This window comes from Arvicola amphibius, chromosome 3 (genome assembly GCF_903992535.2).
Source record: "Arvicola amphibius chromosome 3, mArvAmp1.2, whole genome shotgun sequence".
Classification (NCBI taxonomy): Eukaryota; Metazoa; Chordata; class Mammalia; order Rodentia; family Cricetidae; genus Arvicola; species Arvicola amphibius.
Genome location: NC_052049.1, coordinates 17,905,456 through 17,923,329, shown reverse-complemented (window position 1 = coordinate 17,923,329; position 17,874 = coordinate 17,905,456). Strand labels below are relative to the sequence as shown.

Genomic DNA, 17,874 nt, shown 5'->3' with positions numbered 1-17,874 from the left:
ATACCCTGACCAGGGCAACTTAGAGAAGGAAAGAGTGGTGTATTTGGAGCTTCAAGTTCCATGCAATGCACGTTATTGTGGCTAGAAGCAGGCAGACATGACCGTAAACCAGTAGATGAGAGTGCACATCCTGATTCACAAATATGATCCAAGAACAAGCTGGTAATGCCAGAAGTTACTGGAAAATCAAAATCTCCCTCCAGTGACAAACCTACCATGAATCCAACATCCTTATTCTTCCAAAATAGTTCCTTGCACTGGGAATAAGTTTTCAAACATGAGCTTATGGGAGCGCTATCATTATAACAACCACAATCTTCAATTTCCATGTGCTTAGACATTAGTAATTCAGCTCTTTCAAACCAAAGAGAAAAGTCTCAAAAAGAAATGTCACCATCTAAGGACCAACTGTTCACACATATAGACTTTTAAAATACATCTCATAACAGTCATGTAACTATTCTTCATTTGATCTTTTAGCATGAGCATATATTCTATAAAAAATTCCAGGTATTTGTATCTATACCTAAGGTACAACAGGAATGACCTGATTGATACCTGATATAATATGACCAAATATACAAATGCTAATGTCCAGATTCATGTCAGTATCTCGAATTGTAAGAGAATTATAATACATAATGAAAAGAAAGCGAACTTAATTTGGGTCCAATAATAGAGATAGATGTTTGAAGCACTAACTTTTTTGGTAGAAATACACATACACACATTTAATAAAATTTACTACATATTTTATGTAATTATGTATTAATTCGTATTTTAACAATTGCTTATATATTATGAAACACATATATGTGTTTTGGTTTATTTTAATATATAAATTATCATCAAATAAGAGATTTTTGTAGCATTAAGCTGCATTTCCTTTAAACATCAATTTCCTCTATTTGTTAGTTTCTGTGTACTTAGCAATAGTAGTAACATTAACATATAATGACTCCTTGTAGAATAAATTCCATATTTCAGATTTATTATAATACTGGGGGTGAGAAAACATTCTATAATTTCAAATTATTAATTGAAAACTCTGGTCTGAGATTTCTTGGCAAAGTGCAAGCCATGAAAACATGAACACCAAGTTTGATCAGGAGAACCTACTAATGAAATCAACTCTATTGTTATGTACTTGTAATCCCAGTAAAGAGGAGACAGAAGTAAACACTTTCTTGCATTCCCTAACTAGCTTGTCTACCTTACTCGGTGAATTTCAAGTCAATGGGAAAAGAGAGAATTAGTCTTAAGATAGTATTAATTAAAAGAAAAGGTGGCTTTTACCAGAGCACTAGTATCCAAAGTTCTTTAATTACAACATGCACATGCTCGAGTGTGCACCATCAATACCGCCATTCAAAACATAAACACTGCAAAAAAAAAAAAAAAAAAAAAAAAAAACACTGCAGTGTTCATTTTAAAGGACATGATGAAACTATGAACCGTCTTCCCAGTGCTTTACAAGCGAAAGCATGTTTCTAGGTTATCAGAAGATAATATGCATACCAATAACTGCTGAATTGTAGGCAGCCTACAGTGCAAACACAATAGGATAGGATCAAAAAACACACTAGATTTTGGAAATATAAACTACTTGGAGTATTTCTAGCCATTTTGAAGGGCATATTTTAATAGAAAAATATGTGTGGCACATTTTTATTGAAAGTATATTTTTATACAATGTGTGGATTACAGTTGCAATCTACTCCTCAAAATTCCATTCTACTTCATCTTCTGTGATGGTTTAGATGAAAAAGGCAACCATAGGCTCATAGACCTTTCAAGAAATGACCTTGTAAGATTTTTTAATTCATCTCATGGTTAGCTTTTGCTTCCCTACTTAGCGTGCATAAACAGATTTCATAATGGTATTTTGTCTAGTAAATTTAAGAATAAATACAATGAATATTTTAGTACCATTTAATAGTGTAGGCCTTCTGGGATGACATGCAGTAGTTATGTTAACAAGCATATAAAATTTCAACATGAATAAAAAACATTAGCTTCAGTATTGTAGTCTTTTAAACTTATGTTGACTAAGAAAGACTACAACTTCAGAAATAAAGCTGGGTTTACTATTTCCTTATATATTTTGTGCTTATTAAAGAATTATAATAAATATTTTACTCCTTTATATAGATGTTATAATGTAAAATGTAGTCACAGAGTTAAGTTTACTATCATTATTAATCTATCTGTCCTCTTGAGATATCTATAAAAATAATTTTAAGGTTATCTTATTTCAAATTATTCCTAATGTTCTTTGAAAATTCAGGTTTTACAAAGCTTCCACCTAGTCTCCAAATAAATCTGTCTTGCCAGAATCATAAATTATGCCTCAGTTGTGAAACCCCAATTAAACTGATGTTTCAGTCCTCATTTGACTTATGATCTAAATATACTTGATTTCTAGGTTTTAGAGCTCCTCTTAATTTAAAAACCCACTTGTTTCTTTCATTCATTCATTTTGGTAATTTCTGCATACCTCTCTGACCTGTTAAGCTAGAAAGGCTAGAGCTCACTCATACAGTAACATTAATAAATTGGTCTGATATACTTAAGCATCTACTTTTGTGTGCAATCCACGGACTCTAACTTGATCAGGGCAAAGATGTTTTCCCCTATGCTCTCTACCCGGCCATCACATCCATTTGATTGAAACTAGAGTGGATCAGTGGAGTGATTTGTCATTATTGACTTTGCTCATTCTCATTATAACCTTTAGTTAATCTGCTAATTGATATTTTTAAAATTTACATATTTTATTAAGTTTCCTGAAATTTCATGAGTGTTTATTAAATGTTTTTTGATTACATTTACCCCAAACGCATTCATCCTACTATTTTATGAACTAATTTCTAACCACATATCCATTTCTAACTTCATGTCATCATTTTTATAAAAGCCATCAAGTCCTATTTTTGCCACCCTCACAGTTGTGGATTTAGAGCCACCCTCTGGAGCATGCTCAGGCTAAAAGGGAGTATACCCTTGAATAAAATTTTTTTCCTCTCCCAGAAGTGTTGAACTTTCAAGAGTGTGTAACTTAGCACTGTGAATTTTATGATTTTCATGATGCTCCCCTTAATAATGGAATGCTGATCAGCTTCATTTTGTACAGGCAATCAAGCTACTGTTTGTTTGTATGAGCAGTGGACCTGCAATGCCAAGAGAACTCTTTCAACATTGTCCTCTGACACCTGCCTCTTATACATTTTTGTGTCCCTAAGTAGTTGTTTTCTCTGAGCCTTCATGAGAAGAATATGCAATATAGGTATCCCAGTTGTTACCGAACACTCAGAACTTACTCATTGCACTTTGACCAGTTGAGTTTCTGAAATAACTACCGTTGACTGAACAAAGAAACTCACTGATTATTTCTTCTTTTAAATTCTTTTATTAAAAATTTCCATCTCCTCCCCTCCACCCATTTCCCTCCCCTCCCCTCCACCTACACCCCCACTCCCTCCCTCTCCAGGCCAAAGAGCAGTCAGGGTTCCCTACACTATGGGAAGTCCAAGGTCCTCCCAACTCCCCTCAGGTCCAGGAAGGTGAGCATCCAAACTGACAAAGCTCCCACAGAGCCCATCCATGCAGTAGAATCAAAGCCCAGTGCCATTGTCCTTGGCTTCTCCAGTCAGCCTCCACCATCAGCCACATTCAAAGAGTCCGGTTTGATCACAAGCACCATCCTCACTGATTATTTCTAAGAGTTGCTTTATTCTGTGGGTTCACAGAAACAAAATTAATAGTAATGAGGGAATGAGATTTGGATTCTATCTTCTAATAAACTGCTAAATAGCTATGACATATGCATGGCTTCTGGAAATATATTTTTAAGTGATATTATTTTCAATAATCATTTTGATTAGTGGAATTAGTAAACAAAATAATTCATGAATAAAGAGGAAAGATGTACTCTGATTCTATTTTGTAAACTTTCACCTTTATGTCTTCTTTAAGAAAATTTGCTCTCTCCTTTTCCTTGTATAATAAAACTTTTCTCTGGTTGATTTTATTTTTTTAACAATCTTGAAAACCTGACAGTCTTTTCCTTTGATTATAAGTGCATACTCCAGAGTGTAGCTTCAACATTGCTGACCTATCTGGTTTTAAGTGAACAAAAGTATAGAAAGCACAGGTCTGGATCTGTATGTATTTATTCCATCATCTAAGTTTTAAGACATAAAAAACTAATTCCATATTTATAATTAAGTTTAAACACAAGATTTTCACAGTCATGCTGTGATCTAAGTTTCAGGGATCTGGATATCATATTGACTTGTTCTGAGATAAAAGAAATCATATGCAGAGTAGAACAGAGATGGAAATATACATGTCAAATTTGTCTGCCTGGTTTGCCCCTGTGTCTTCCCATTCAGGGTAATGGGACATAAGTGTTGGGAGAAATCATCAGTCTTGCTACCATGACTCTTCATAGCACCAGGAGTGAGAAATATCTCAATACTAATATAACCACAATCACCTGCCAGGAGAGTGTTCTTGTCATCTGAGTTAGCACTGAGAGAGAGCTGCAGTGAGTTACCAAGAAATGCAGCTTGACATATCAAAGATTTCTTTGAAAATGATCGAAGAAGCCAGAATAAAATAATGTATTAAGTTTCTGAAATCCTTCTATTCCTTATATAAATTAATTTACAAAATCATCTCATGGATTATTACAGCTTTAAATAAAATTGTATTCCTGTTTTGGCACTTCCTATCATTCTGTCTGATATTTACTATCAAATTAATTCCAGACTAAGTAACATTATTTTCTTCTGTCACTCTTCAAGACAAATTAATTTTTATCATTTCTCAGAGACGTATCATTCCAAAGAAATTCTAAGAACAATTTTTTTTGTGTGTGTGCGTGTCATGAAAGAAAAGATTGAGGGCCTGTAGGGCCCTAAGGGGATAGAGAATTGACAACGTTCATATAAAACTGTCTCACTGTGAGTTCCTCATTAAATATTAGGCCAGGAAGTACTGTACACTGCTACAGTTGTCGACTAGAGGAAAATCTTAAGGTTTTTAGGAAATCCTAAACTCTGTCTAGAAGTATATGTAGCAGCATGTGAATGACCTAGAACACAGGAAATTTACTCTCATTATGAGAATGAAATCATTCCTTGGGGGAAATCAATGGTTTATATTTTAGCCAACTAGTAATCTACCCATTTACTGTTTTATATCTTCAAGAACTGTAATGCTCATTGGAATGTCTATTGATAAAAATAACTATATTTTGAAAATATTCCTATTTACTTTCTGAAAAAAAAATATGGTATCTAAATAGATGGCATTTAACTATGCTGCCCAGAGTACAGAACAGGTATCTAGTATTCTTTTTGAAGGGTGTGGGGCCTGTTAAAATATAACACTTTTCTCATGGAATAATTAAAGTACTATGGTAGATTCTTACTACATTAATAATAATGCTAATAAAATATAAATTAAGTTATTTAATCTAATCTAATTGCCAATGATAAAAAAATTAAAAAAACTGTATTTGGGGTATCTTAGATATTTCTAAGTACAGAGTGAGTTATTTAAATCATTTCAGTTTCTACTCTGATATATATGATATAGCATATAAATAAATACATAAATCATGTTATTTATTAAATAAATATTTAAATAAATAAAATGATTAGAGATATTTTCCTTCAAAGACTAATTTAACATGCAATTTTGACTAAATATGTAGTAATCATAATCCCCTAACACATGAATATTTTTTCCAGTATTTTTAATGTGTTACTATATCTAATAACATGATTTTTACCATTTGATCTCGTTTTCCTAGCAGTTTTTTTTTCTTTTTATTTTAAAAATTGCCATCTCCTCCCCTCCTCCTCCCCCTTCCCTCCCCTCCCTTCCACCCACACCCCCACTCCCTCCCTCTTGAGGCCAAACAGCCATCAGGGTTCTCTACACTATGTTGAGTCCAAGGTCCTCCCAACTCCCCCCAGGTCCAGGAAGGTGAGCAACCAAACTGACAAGGCTCACACAGAGCCCGTCCATGTCGTAGAGACCAAGCCCATCGCCATTGTCCTTGGCTCCTCGGTCAGCATCCACCATCAGCCACCCTCAGAGAGTCCGATTTGGTCGCATGTTCCATCAGTCCCATTCCAAGTGGACTTGGTGGTCTCCCATTAGTTCTGTCCTGCCGTCTCAGTGGGTGAACGCATCCCTCATGGTTCTGACTTTCTTTCTCATGATCTCCTAGCAGTTTTATACTTCAGAGAAAGGAGTGTATTCAAATGCTGGAATGAAGTCATTAATACTAAAAAGAATTTTCATCTTACTATCTCCATATATCTTGTTTTGAAACAGAAACCACAGAGTAATAAAAAAATTCTTAAAGCGAGAACATTTAATTTCCACCCCCAGCGAATACTTTGAATGTACCTATCTTCTTTTTTCAACTTCAGTTTTTCCCAGATGGAGCATTTTAATACCTCCATGTAATGACTTTATTTAAAGATCACTAGTAAGTAATGCAAAATCAAACTGTATACTAAAATCTTAACGCTCCCAACATGAAATAAATATTATTTGAAATAAAAACAGAAGAAGTTCTGTAAGGTATCATAATTAAATGCAAAGAAAATTAGCTGCCATATAAAACTGCTATAGTAAAGCTACTCTTTTGATAGACATAGTATTTATTTTAATGCTAGTAACAAAGATATTCCTGAAATTGTTGAGCAAATATGAAATGGCTCACTGTATAGCAATTTTGTGTGTATCAATACATAAAATTGTGAGTTCCCTTTTACTATTGATTCTACCTGTGATGTTATTATTTTTATATGTGTTGTAATAAATTAAGTTATTTAAAACTTTTTAATACTTACTCCTGGTGACAGACAACATGGTTCCTGATCATCAGTTGTGAGTGTGTGTGTGTGTGTGTGTGTGTGTGTGTGTGTGTTCATACTGGATAATCAGTCCATATCATTTTCTCTGGGGAAGACTATTTTCTTTCTTTCTTTCTTTCTTTCTTTCTTTCTTTCTTTCTTTCTTTCTTTTTTTCTTTCTTTCTTTCTCTCTCTCTCTCTCTCCCTCTCTTTCTTCTTCCTTCCTTCCTTCCTTCCTTCCTTCCTTTCTTTCTTTCTTTCTTTCTTTCTTTCTTTCTTTCTTTCTTTCTTTCTTTCTTTCTCTTTCCTTCTTCTTTCTTTCTTTCTTTCTTTCTTTCTTGCTTGCTTGCTTGCATCAATCTTCCTTGAATGAAGCTAGGTCTATGCGTAGTGCTGAGACTACATGGATCTTCCCTATGAGTCTTAGCATGTGTGTAATTGTTGTCATTGTTCAGCTCATGTTTAGGCAGTTTATGTTGGATACATGTACAACACAACTCCAGTACCTAAGGCTCTAGGATCATTCCAGAAGGGGACTTGGGAAAACTGTAAGGGTCAGATGACCAGGGAGTTTTGTATGAGATTGTATCTCCAAGAGATTTCAGAATCTATAGCCATACATTCCCACAACATATAATTCTTCAAAACACCAGTAGTAATTGTTTAATTGAACAACAACTAGAAACAACTAGAAAGAAAATATCCCAAATACAGCAAATTGATTTTTTATTTACTAATGGATGGCTTTTGACAAGTGTATTATCCTCTGAATAGGCCTATAAATACATAACTACAAATCATAAACATTTCCTCATATATAATATGTATATTCAGAAGAGCACAATTTATATAATATTTTATAGATTCTGAGGTTCTTTATATTTTATCTCTCATAGAGTTTTTTTTTTTTTTTTTTTTTTACAATTTAGCTCAGTTTTAATATTTCCTAAGCATTTTGACCAGGTACCCAGGTTTAAACTATGAACATTGACAGTGTCCATTTATATAACCACACTTTGTTATGAAAGATGTAACCATTTTCTAACATGAGCCTATTTTCTACACTGCTTATTCACATATGCCCATTAACAAATGGAATGTTGTCTGTTACATTTATTGGTTTGTGAGTGTTTTCTGGAAAAACTGCAGTATTTGTGAAGACCAAAGTTCCATGCTAGCATTGCATGCATCCAAATATTAATAATGCACAGAATTAGAGCAACAAGAGAGCATATTTGAACACTAGCCCGCCCCATTCCCCTTTTTATTGCTTGTTTTGCTTATACTTCAAAAACCAAGTAAAAATCTGAATTCAGCGTTCAACTGCCAAAGAAAGCACAGCAGAGCACATACTCAGGGCTTGGATGAAGTTAAGCACTAGCTGGCGCAACAGTAGACATTTTTCAAACGACCTTAATATCTAGAACTCTTCTCAACCAGGGTCTCTGAACAAACACCAACATGTTTTAGGATGAAATATATACAAATAATAACCGTGTCTTTGGGGATTTAAGCATTCAGGACTATCCAAATTTGAACTCAAGATCTTTGGGAAGTGAGGTGGCTCACACTAAGCAACTGTGCTACATTTTCTGCTTTGTTTTGGACAATGACACCTTAACTATCCTTGGCTTCATCATCCAGCAAAATGTATAGGGAGGGTATAAACAGGAAAGCATGCCAGCCAGTTAGGAGTTCAAACAAGTGATTTTTATTCCTCTGTTCTGAAAAAATGTGTGTGGGGGAAACTAAACCAAGGAAAGGACTAAGATCAGTGTGCTTTAGGATTTTAAACTTGAAAAGCAGGACAAACCAGGTATCCACCAGTTTGCTCAGACAGCAGACTTGGTGGTCCTTTATTAGAACTGTTAAAACTGGGAGATGAAATACATTCACCACCCTTTAGTAGAGGGCAGTATAAACACTTTATACCCCCCAAACTATTGGCAGCAGTTTTCAATGTGATCAAGGTAAATGAGGAATGGAGATGTTCTTAACACGGCTAGGACTCAATAAATCTAACATACTAAAATCATGATTACATTTTGAAAAGAAAATGCACAAAAACCAAATAGGAACTTTTGAGATCTTTTTCATTTGAAAGTAATCTTAATGCTATTTAATTCACAAATATGCTATTTTTTATTACCCAATTCCTAATTATCTAAAACACACATTGCAAACATACAAATATCTATTCTCTCCACATGTCAGCGCCCATTTATCATGGTTTTGGAAATGGGGAGAATAGATTCCCCTTAAATTGCAAGTCAGTAGGTGTTTCTTTACAGTTAACTTTAGCAAAATTCATACAAAATAGTAATTAACAATGATCTTCTTCTTTACTTGTTAACTCACAAGGAAACACCTTCAAAACTGCGTATTTTTTGTTAAAGTTTCTGTACTAAAATGTAGAAAAACTGAACTACACAAATATTGAAAAGTTAAAAATTCCTTAATTTTTTATTCCTGGTACCACTACCACAATTTACAGGGCAATATACCTGATGTAAAGAAAAGAAAAAGAAAGACAAAGCTACAACAGATAAAAGACCTCAGGAATGTACATCTAATTGACACTACATTGCATTAATCAATAGCTGCACTTTTTGCAAACTGTGGCTCTGACAGTCCTGAACAAGAAGGGCCTCCTGTTTAAGCTGCGGTAACTTTTCTGACTATGGATCATCGCTCCTTCTGTGGCAGATTTTTACAGTTCCTCTAATGCATTTAGGACGACTGTCTCAAAGTAACCTGCAGCTTTCCTGACAACTCCTCGCTCTCTCTCCTGCTAAGAACTGTAGCCCTTTTCTGCTGTTTTTTTAAAACCTTCTGCTACCATATCCACCACTTCCACCACCTGATCCATAGCCACCACCATAGGGACTGCCTGAGCTTCTTCCACCAAAACTGCCCCCTTTCATGGGTCCATAATTTGATTGCTGTTGTCCACTATAATTTCCAAAGTCATTATAGTTCCCACCACCATAGTTACCTCCACCAAAATTTCCTCCTTCATTGTAACCGTCATATCCTCCTCCTCCTCCACCACCGTATCCACCACCCTGGTTTCCATAGCCTGGTCCACCACCACCATAGCCTCCTCTACTGCTGTAGCCAGGACCACCACCGTAGTTGCCACCATCCCCTCCAAATCCATTATATCCACCATCACCACCTCCATAACTACCTCTGCTGCCACCACCTCCACCACCATAGCCTCCTCTTCCACCAAAGTTTCCACCACGACCAAAATTACCTCCACCACCTCCAAAGTTTCCTCCACGACCCATAAAATTGCCAGATCCACCTCCACGGCCTCTCTGTGATCCAGCAGACTGCATCTCTTGTTTAGAAAGGGCCTTTTTCACTTCACAATTATGCCCATTAATAGTGTGGTATTTCTGAACAACAATTTTATCAACTGTGTCATGGTCATCAAAAGTCACAAAAGCAAATCCTCTCTTTTTCCCACTCTGCCTGTCTTCCATAACTTCTATGGTTTCAATCTTGCCATACTTTTCAAAGTAGTCTCTCAGGTTATACTCTTCTGTATCCTCTTTAATACCACCAACAAAGATTTTCTTCACTGTTAAATGGGCACCAGGCTTTACAGAATCCTCTCTAGAAACAGCTCTCTTTGGTTCCACCACACGCCCATCAACTTTGTGTGGCCGAGCACACATTGCAGCATCCACCTCTTCAACACAAGAGTAGGTCACAAAACCAAAGCCCCTGGAACGTTTTGTTTGGGGATCTCTCATTACCACACAGTCTGTAAGTGTGCCCCATTTCTCAAAATGTTCTCTTAAGCTATCATCTGTGGTTTCAAAACTCAGACCACCAATAAACAGTTTCCTCAACTGTTCTGGTTCCTTTGGATCATGACCCTCCTCCCCCCGGCGGCGGCGGCCACGGCCGGAGTCCTCTCATAGAGTTTTTATTTTACTATTTTTAAAATAAATTTAAACTTACTGTGTGTATTTGGATGTGTGAATGTTATTGCCTGACAAATCCAGAAGAGGCAATGAAATTCCTGGAGCTGCATCGCAGGCATTTGCATTTCGTCTCACATGGGTGATAAAAGCTAAATTCTGGTCACCTGAGGAACAGTCCACACTCTTAGCAATGAGCTTTGTCTTCTGGTCGAATTATGTCATCTTTTATCATGTTTCATATGTAAAAATATTCTTGACTTGAGTGAGCTTTTAATTTTCTATTAGAGTATCACTCAGAAGTGTTCTACTGTCTTCTTTAAACTGAGTGGCTGACTCTGTAGGATTCACACTTGAAACAAAACTAATTTTCTTTTTTTTTTTTTTTTTTTTTTTTTTTTTGGTTTTTCGAGACAGGGTTTCCCTGTAGTTTCTAGAGCCTGTCCTGGAACTAGCTCTTGTAGACCAGGCTGGCCTTGAACTCAGAGATCCGCCTGCCTCTGCCTCCCGAGTGCTGGGATTAAAGGCGTGAGCCACCACCTCCCGGCGGCAAAACTAATTTTCAACAGAACATTATTCCTTTAACTCTGTATTTTTTATTATATCTTTCCATGTTTTCTAGAGCCTCCTTGCTCTGTGGATATGCAGATGCAGATGATACATATCTGATTTTCCTTTCGTATCATAGTTTCCTTTCCCCCTCCCATAAGCCAATATACTAACAAACAGAAAGCAAATCATTTACAATTAATCAGTAATTTACCACTGAAAGGGATACATGTGAGCATGTCTATATACATGTGTATTTATCTGTTTTTTTATTTGTGCGCTAATACATTTCGCTGTTGATGAAATATTTTTGTCTTAAAATTCAATATCTTGACGCTATTAATGAAATATGATAATTGTATCAGCAAACTACTGTACAACTGGCAATCAATACAACCAACATATCATAATACCTCAGTTCCTTAATTAAAACAATGCATTCTAATTTGAAATTATATTTATATATACTAAAATACAAAGCATTAATACTCTTGCTGGATTACTAATTATTTTTACCATTTTGTAAGTAATATTATGTTTTGTTTTAGTTCTTGCATTAATTCATTAGAGTAATGATCTTTATTCCCAGGGTTATGTTTTAAACATTTCTCTACATCTGGTTATACTCAAAGCAAACTCGCATATATTGAGACTTTCCCCAGAGCCTTGAATAAAAGCCATTTTTATTTTTTGTGGTAAATACTTCTGATAACATGTTTAACCACCAAGTTAACAAGATTAATATTGTCTGTTAAAAGAAAATTAAAGCATTATGTTTCATCTAATACAGAAAAAGTAAATTGCTATAAGAAATATATTAATAAAGTTAACCCATTACATTTATAGATTCCATTATGTAAATTCATAGATTTTATCCACCATAATTTGTCCAAATAATGGAATCTTAAAAGTCATGTATTCAAGTTTAATAATGGAATAATATACAATCATATATCTTAACCATAAAAGAACAGAAACGCAAGTGCAATCAGGCTACACATTACTCAGGTCATGATGCATGAAAAAAAGACAAAAAGAATCCATCAACATAATACAATTCTTATTGGCAAATGAAAAAGAGTATGTTATTGCAGAAACATTAGCATCTGTTACAATCTGCTTTAATATCTTTAACGATAAAATTCTTAATAGGAGTTTACTGAAAGAAAGTCGTTCAGTCAATAACTTACCTTGATTGGAATAGCTTCTGTTTCTCCTTATATATTTTGCATTTTAGTGGGGTTAGCTTGTAACTTAAAATATGGAATATATATATATATATATATATATATTTATATTGAATGTTGTAGGGCTAAATATTGTGAGACATACAAGTAATACCAACTGTATGGAATGAATGCTGAGGAAGAAGCTTATTGAGATGCCAATTGTTTGAGAACATTCTGAGACACAAAACAGTAGCAAATATATTAAATTCAAATATTAAGAAAGATTTGTTCTCTTTTATTCTTTTTAAAACTATTCTTTTTACAACTTTGTCAGCTCAGGAGCAAGTAACTCTTAATCTTACATACACTCTTAGCATCTCTAATACTTAGCATAAATAGTAGATTCTGAAACCCTTTGTCAAAAACTATTTTATTTATATCAGGTAAAATAATAATGATTTAATTACTTAACACAATTACATAATGTTCTGAATAAATGAAGTTGTCATAAATAAATCTTATTTATTTTCATTGAATATGTTTCCTAGTTTGGAATTTGCATAATACTCTCTCATTATTTTGTGTAAGTTATTATGAGATTACTACTCAATATACATCATTTATAACAAATATCTATACATATATTTTATAAAATTATATTATTTATGACAAATGTATGTAATTGTAAATTTCTTATAAATAACATGGTGGCATATCTTTATGTTTGAAAAATAATGCACTGAAGGAACATGCATTTCATAATCTGTGGTTTCCTTTGAATAAATAACATTCTTGTACTTTTTACACTTTATATTAATTTGTTCTTACAAGCATAAAGTGACATAGAGCCCATTGTTTGGAAGCTGTGGATCATGGATTAGAAAATAACTGTGCACTGTATTTAATACAACAAAATTTTAGCCTGCGCTATGTTTGGAAGTGTCATGTTTCCATGGATACCTGTGATAATATTTTATTGAAGAAATTAAAAATATTTCATTGAAGATATTCAGAGATATGGCTCATGGTTAATATCTTTAGAAGTAACTGTTATAATGAAGAAACTGACAAAAGATTGTTCATTTAAAGGCAATTACTATAGTCCCACGTGTAAAGTTTCTTAAAGGAATAATCTAACATAAATTTTCTTACTTTACATCAAGGGATAACAACTGAAGGAGCTGTAAACACCCATCTTTTTTATTTTCTTTTTTCTTTTTTTTTTTTTTTTTTTTTCGAGACAGGGTTTCTCTGCAGCTTTTTTAGAGCCTGTCCTGGAACTAGCTCTTGTAGACCAGGCTGGCCTCGAACTCACAGAGATCCGCCTGCCTCTGCCTCCCGAGTGCTGGGATTAAAGGCGTGCGCCACCACCGCCTGGCATAAACACCCATCTTGTTAAAATCATCCAAGAACCAAATGTCAATAGAATATACATATTTGGGATTTTAGGAAATAATTATAAACAGTTTTATACGGCAAGGGAGAGTATTAGAACATAGAAAATCATGAACATATATCAAGGTGGTACAACAGAAAGGCTAGAGTGAAGTTTATAAACTACTGAGGAATAAATGCAATGCAAAAGCAGAGATGCGTGAGGCTGAGTCAAAAAATTGTCAAAAGTTTTATGTTTAGACCCAAAGGAGGAGATCACTGAGAATATTCATGAAGAACTCTGATCTGGGAGCCAAACAAGATAGAATTTGAGATTAATTAGAGGATTTCAAAAGAATGATTCGTGCAGTTCTGTGTTAATTCTGATCACTGTAATTGGTTTATGTCTATGATGTCCTTTGGAAGGCAACATTCAACCTCATGAATGTACAGGATCAATCCAACCTCGTGTATCTTTTTATATATTGTTCTTGTTTATTTAGTTCCGGTTTCCTTCAGTTTGAAATGTCCCATGCTCAACGGAAAGACTCATAAGACTTAGAACGTAAACAAAACACAAGCTACTGAATGGTAAAAGATACTAAGTTTTCATTACAAGTTTACATAACCAGAATCAGTTTATGGGAAGACAAGCTCCTTCCTAACAAATTGCTTGTAAGTGGTACTGGAGTATCCAAGGATGAAACACTGTTAGTCATTTACTATAGTGAGGAGGTAACTTTTGTATATTATTATCATTATAATAATAATATTTATTTTATTTATTTTTTTGTTTTTGTTTTTCGAGACAGGGTTCCTCTGTAGCTTTGGAGCCTGTCCTGGAACTAGCTCTTGTAGACCAGGCTGGTCTCGAACTCACAGAGATCCGCCTGCCTCTGCCTCCCGAGTGCTGGGATTAAAGGCGTGAGCCACTGCAGCCCGGCAATAATATTTATTATTATTTTATAACACATCTTAAATTCATTTTCCCCTCCCATGACTCCTCACATTCTCCCCCCTCCTCCCTTCTTCCTCAGATTCACTCTGCCTCTGTTTCCCTTTTTAAAAAAGCAGGTCTCCCAGGGATGTCAAACAAATATGTCACAAACCTTAATGTCATGGTTGTGTGAGGTACCCAGTAGGAAAAATAAAAGGGTCCCAAGAGGAGGCAAAAGACTCAGAGACAGCCCCACGTACACTGTTAAGAGTTCTAAAAAAAAAACACTCTATATATACCTTACAGTTATTTACTTTTTGATAATTTAATGTGGCCAACTTTAAAATGTACATGCTCAGATAGAAAATCCAATAAACTAACAAGGCTTATGAGGAATCATTTGTTTGATTTGACATCGTTGCCAGATCTGGGATGAATAGAAGTTTGTTATTGACTCCTCAGGAAAAGTCTCAGAAACACTTAAAAATAATACTCTGTATTTTTAGGAATTAACTATCTTACATTGAACTTCCTTATGTTCTAGTGTAAAGAATTTTTATATTTTTCAAAATTGCTGAACCACATTCTCCAATAATAATCCAAGGGACGAAGAAGATCCATAGGTTGTGGAAATGACTTTAATTTGAATGACTGCACAGGCTTTCTTCATACCCCAGCTCTAGTATCAAGAGAAACAGCAACTGTTTGAGAGAGAAGAAAAAATGGATATTTCAGCTGCATTCTAACACATGCATCAATTAGATAATTTATTGCACTGAAACCTTTCAGATAGGACCCCAAAAGGGTCTTTTCTACTCAGTTTACTACAAGTTCCTCAACTGAATGCAACTGGTAATAGGCAACCCTGGGGTATAACTAGAAAAAACTTGTTGAATCAATGGCACACTGTATTCAAATTTTTACTTTAATTTTAAATTATCTTAGTAAAAGTTAAGCATAATTATTACACAATTTACTATAAACAATGTTTTAATAGAGAATGATTTAGGTACACACACTTTCTGTGTTCATATTTTTCCTATGTTCATATTTTGAATATTTGGTTATTACATAGTAGTGGAATTTTGTGTTTATCAGTATGTATTTATATTAAAAGATAACTTGTATTTATCTGTAATATGATATTTCATTTAATACAAATACATTATTTTCAATTTCAACATATACTGAGAAAAGTACACGAAGAACTTTACCAATGTCATGGTGACAAGGCTGTACCTTCCTCATTCTTTAAGTGTAGACTGGAGATTGTGAGTTCTGAGTGAATCTCTCAAAAAATAAAGAAAAAAATGAGAGACAAAAGGATCAAAAAAGAAAAGACAAGAAAGAAGGAGTTGAATATATGGATCAGAAGTCAAGCACATATAGGAAATACTTAGAAGACCCAAGTTTAGTCCACAGTGCTGCTGACATCATGTGGCTCACAACCATCTGTAACTCTAACCTTAAGGGAATCCAGTGGTGTACTATAACGTTCATGGACACCTTCATATAATGCATGTACCATTACACGCACAAACATGCATACACCTAATTAAAAATAAAAAGAATCTTAGGAGAAAAAGAGAAGATCTCCTGAGTTAATTGGGAGCATGAGAACTTTAGGGGAGGGATGAAGCAGAGTAGTAAAGTAGGCAGGATTGAAGGGAAGGAGGTAGGTAGGCAGGGGAAAAGAGAAAAGTGTAAATCTCAATAAAAACCAATAAAAAAGAAATCAAAAATAAGTAAAAATTAAAAGATTTTTTTGAAAAAGAAAATAAATAAAGTAAAATCATAATTCAAACTAAAGCATGAACAAGATTGCTTGTGAAAGGACAGAGAGCATTTTGAAAGAGGAACAATGTGAGAATTTAAAGTGTTATGGTTTCTTTGCATCAATTCAGATTGTTTTAACCATATTAAAGAAGGTAGAGATCTAGACATTTCCTTTAAAATGTAAGGAATATTATCTGTGTATCTTTGGAGGGCTTTTTGTTGTTTTTGCTGTATTTGTACACTCTTAGTCATTAAATATAATGCCTCTGGCACTTTAGAAAACGGCTCTATCACTGCACTGAGATATTTCTCCAGGTAATGTTTATTTGCTTTTGAATATTTTTGACACAATGGGAAACTCCAGAAGCTATCTTTAAAAAACATTGCTATTGTCAAATAAGGACATTACATTTATGAAGCACTCAATCACCAAATATTGTGATGCTTAATTTTCATATGCATAAAGCAAGGTATAAGTACATATCTCTTATTATACATTCATGAAATTTTGAAAATACTTAAGCAATTATACATATAGTCAGGGAACAAATTATAAGCAACTTCTCAGGCAAATGAGACACACTTGTCACTACAGGAAATGTTTTTTTGAAACACAGTAGGCCAGGTTGAATTGTTTCTTTTATTGGAATCTACATTATTGGGAATTGTTAAAATCTATTCTTTATTTAACCTACATGTCCCTCACTGGCTGAATGAACAATAAAACGTGTTAGACATACACAATGAAATTGTGTTCAGCTGCAATGAAAACCTGAAATTATGAAAACTGCAGGTAATTGGATGGAACCAAAAAATAGAACACTACACCAGTTAACTGGTGAACACAGAAGGGGAAAACTTCACCATACCCCACCTATTTGAAGAGTTTCATGTAGTCGGTGTTTGTTGGAATGGAAGAATCACTGATTTTTAGATAGAAAAACTGTTGTAGGAGATCGTTTGTTCCAGGCTGCTCACCCCAATATAACCACACAGAAACCATGAATTAAATCACTGCTTGATCTACTAGCTCTAGCTTCTTATTTGCTAGCTTTGACATCTTAACCTAACCCATCTCTATTATTTTTTTTTTCACAGTGAAGTCCTACAAATACAAAGACTTGGGAGTCTGTACATCATATTTAGTAGAAAGAGATTTTATATTTTACTATGAGGTTCGTGGCCTACCAGCAAAGTTCTGGAATGTCTGTCCCCAACAGCAGTCACACTGCTGTTTCTTTGTCGCAGCACTGAGT

At 34.4% G+C, this 17,874-nt stretch overlaps 1 protein-coding gene across 1 annotated transcript; it reads right to left on the bottom strand.

Annotated features, from left to right (window-relative positions):
- Positions 1–8,566: 8,566 nt before the first annotated feature.
- On the bottom strand, positions 8,567–16,370 carry LOC119808915 (heterogeneous nuclear ribonucleoprotein A3-like). Its single transcript, XM_042054673.1, has 2 exons — positions 16,308–16,370; positions 8,567–10,804 (listed from the first exon to the last, which is right to left on the bottom strand). Exons 1-2 carry the CDS (start codon positions 16,368–16,370, stop codon positions 9,701–9,703), a joined length of 1,167 nt encoding a protein of 388 aa, XP_041910607.1. The 3' UTR covers positions 8,567–9,700.
- Positions 16,371–17,874: the final 1,504 nt, after the last annotated feature.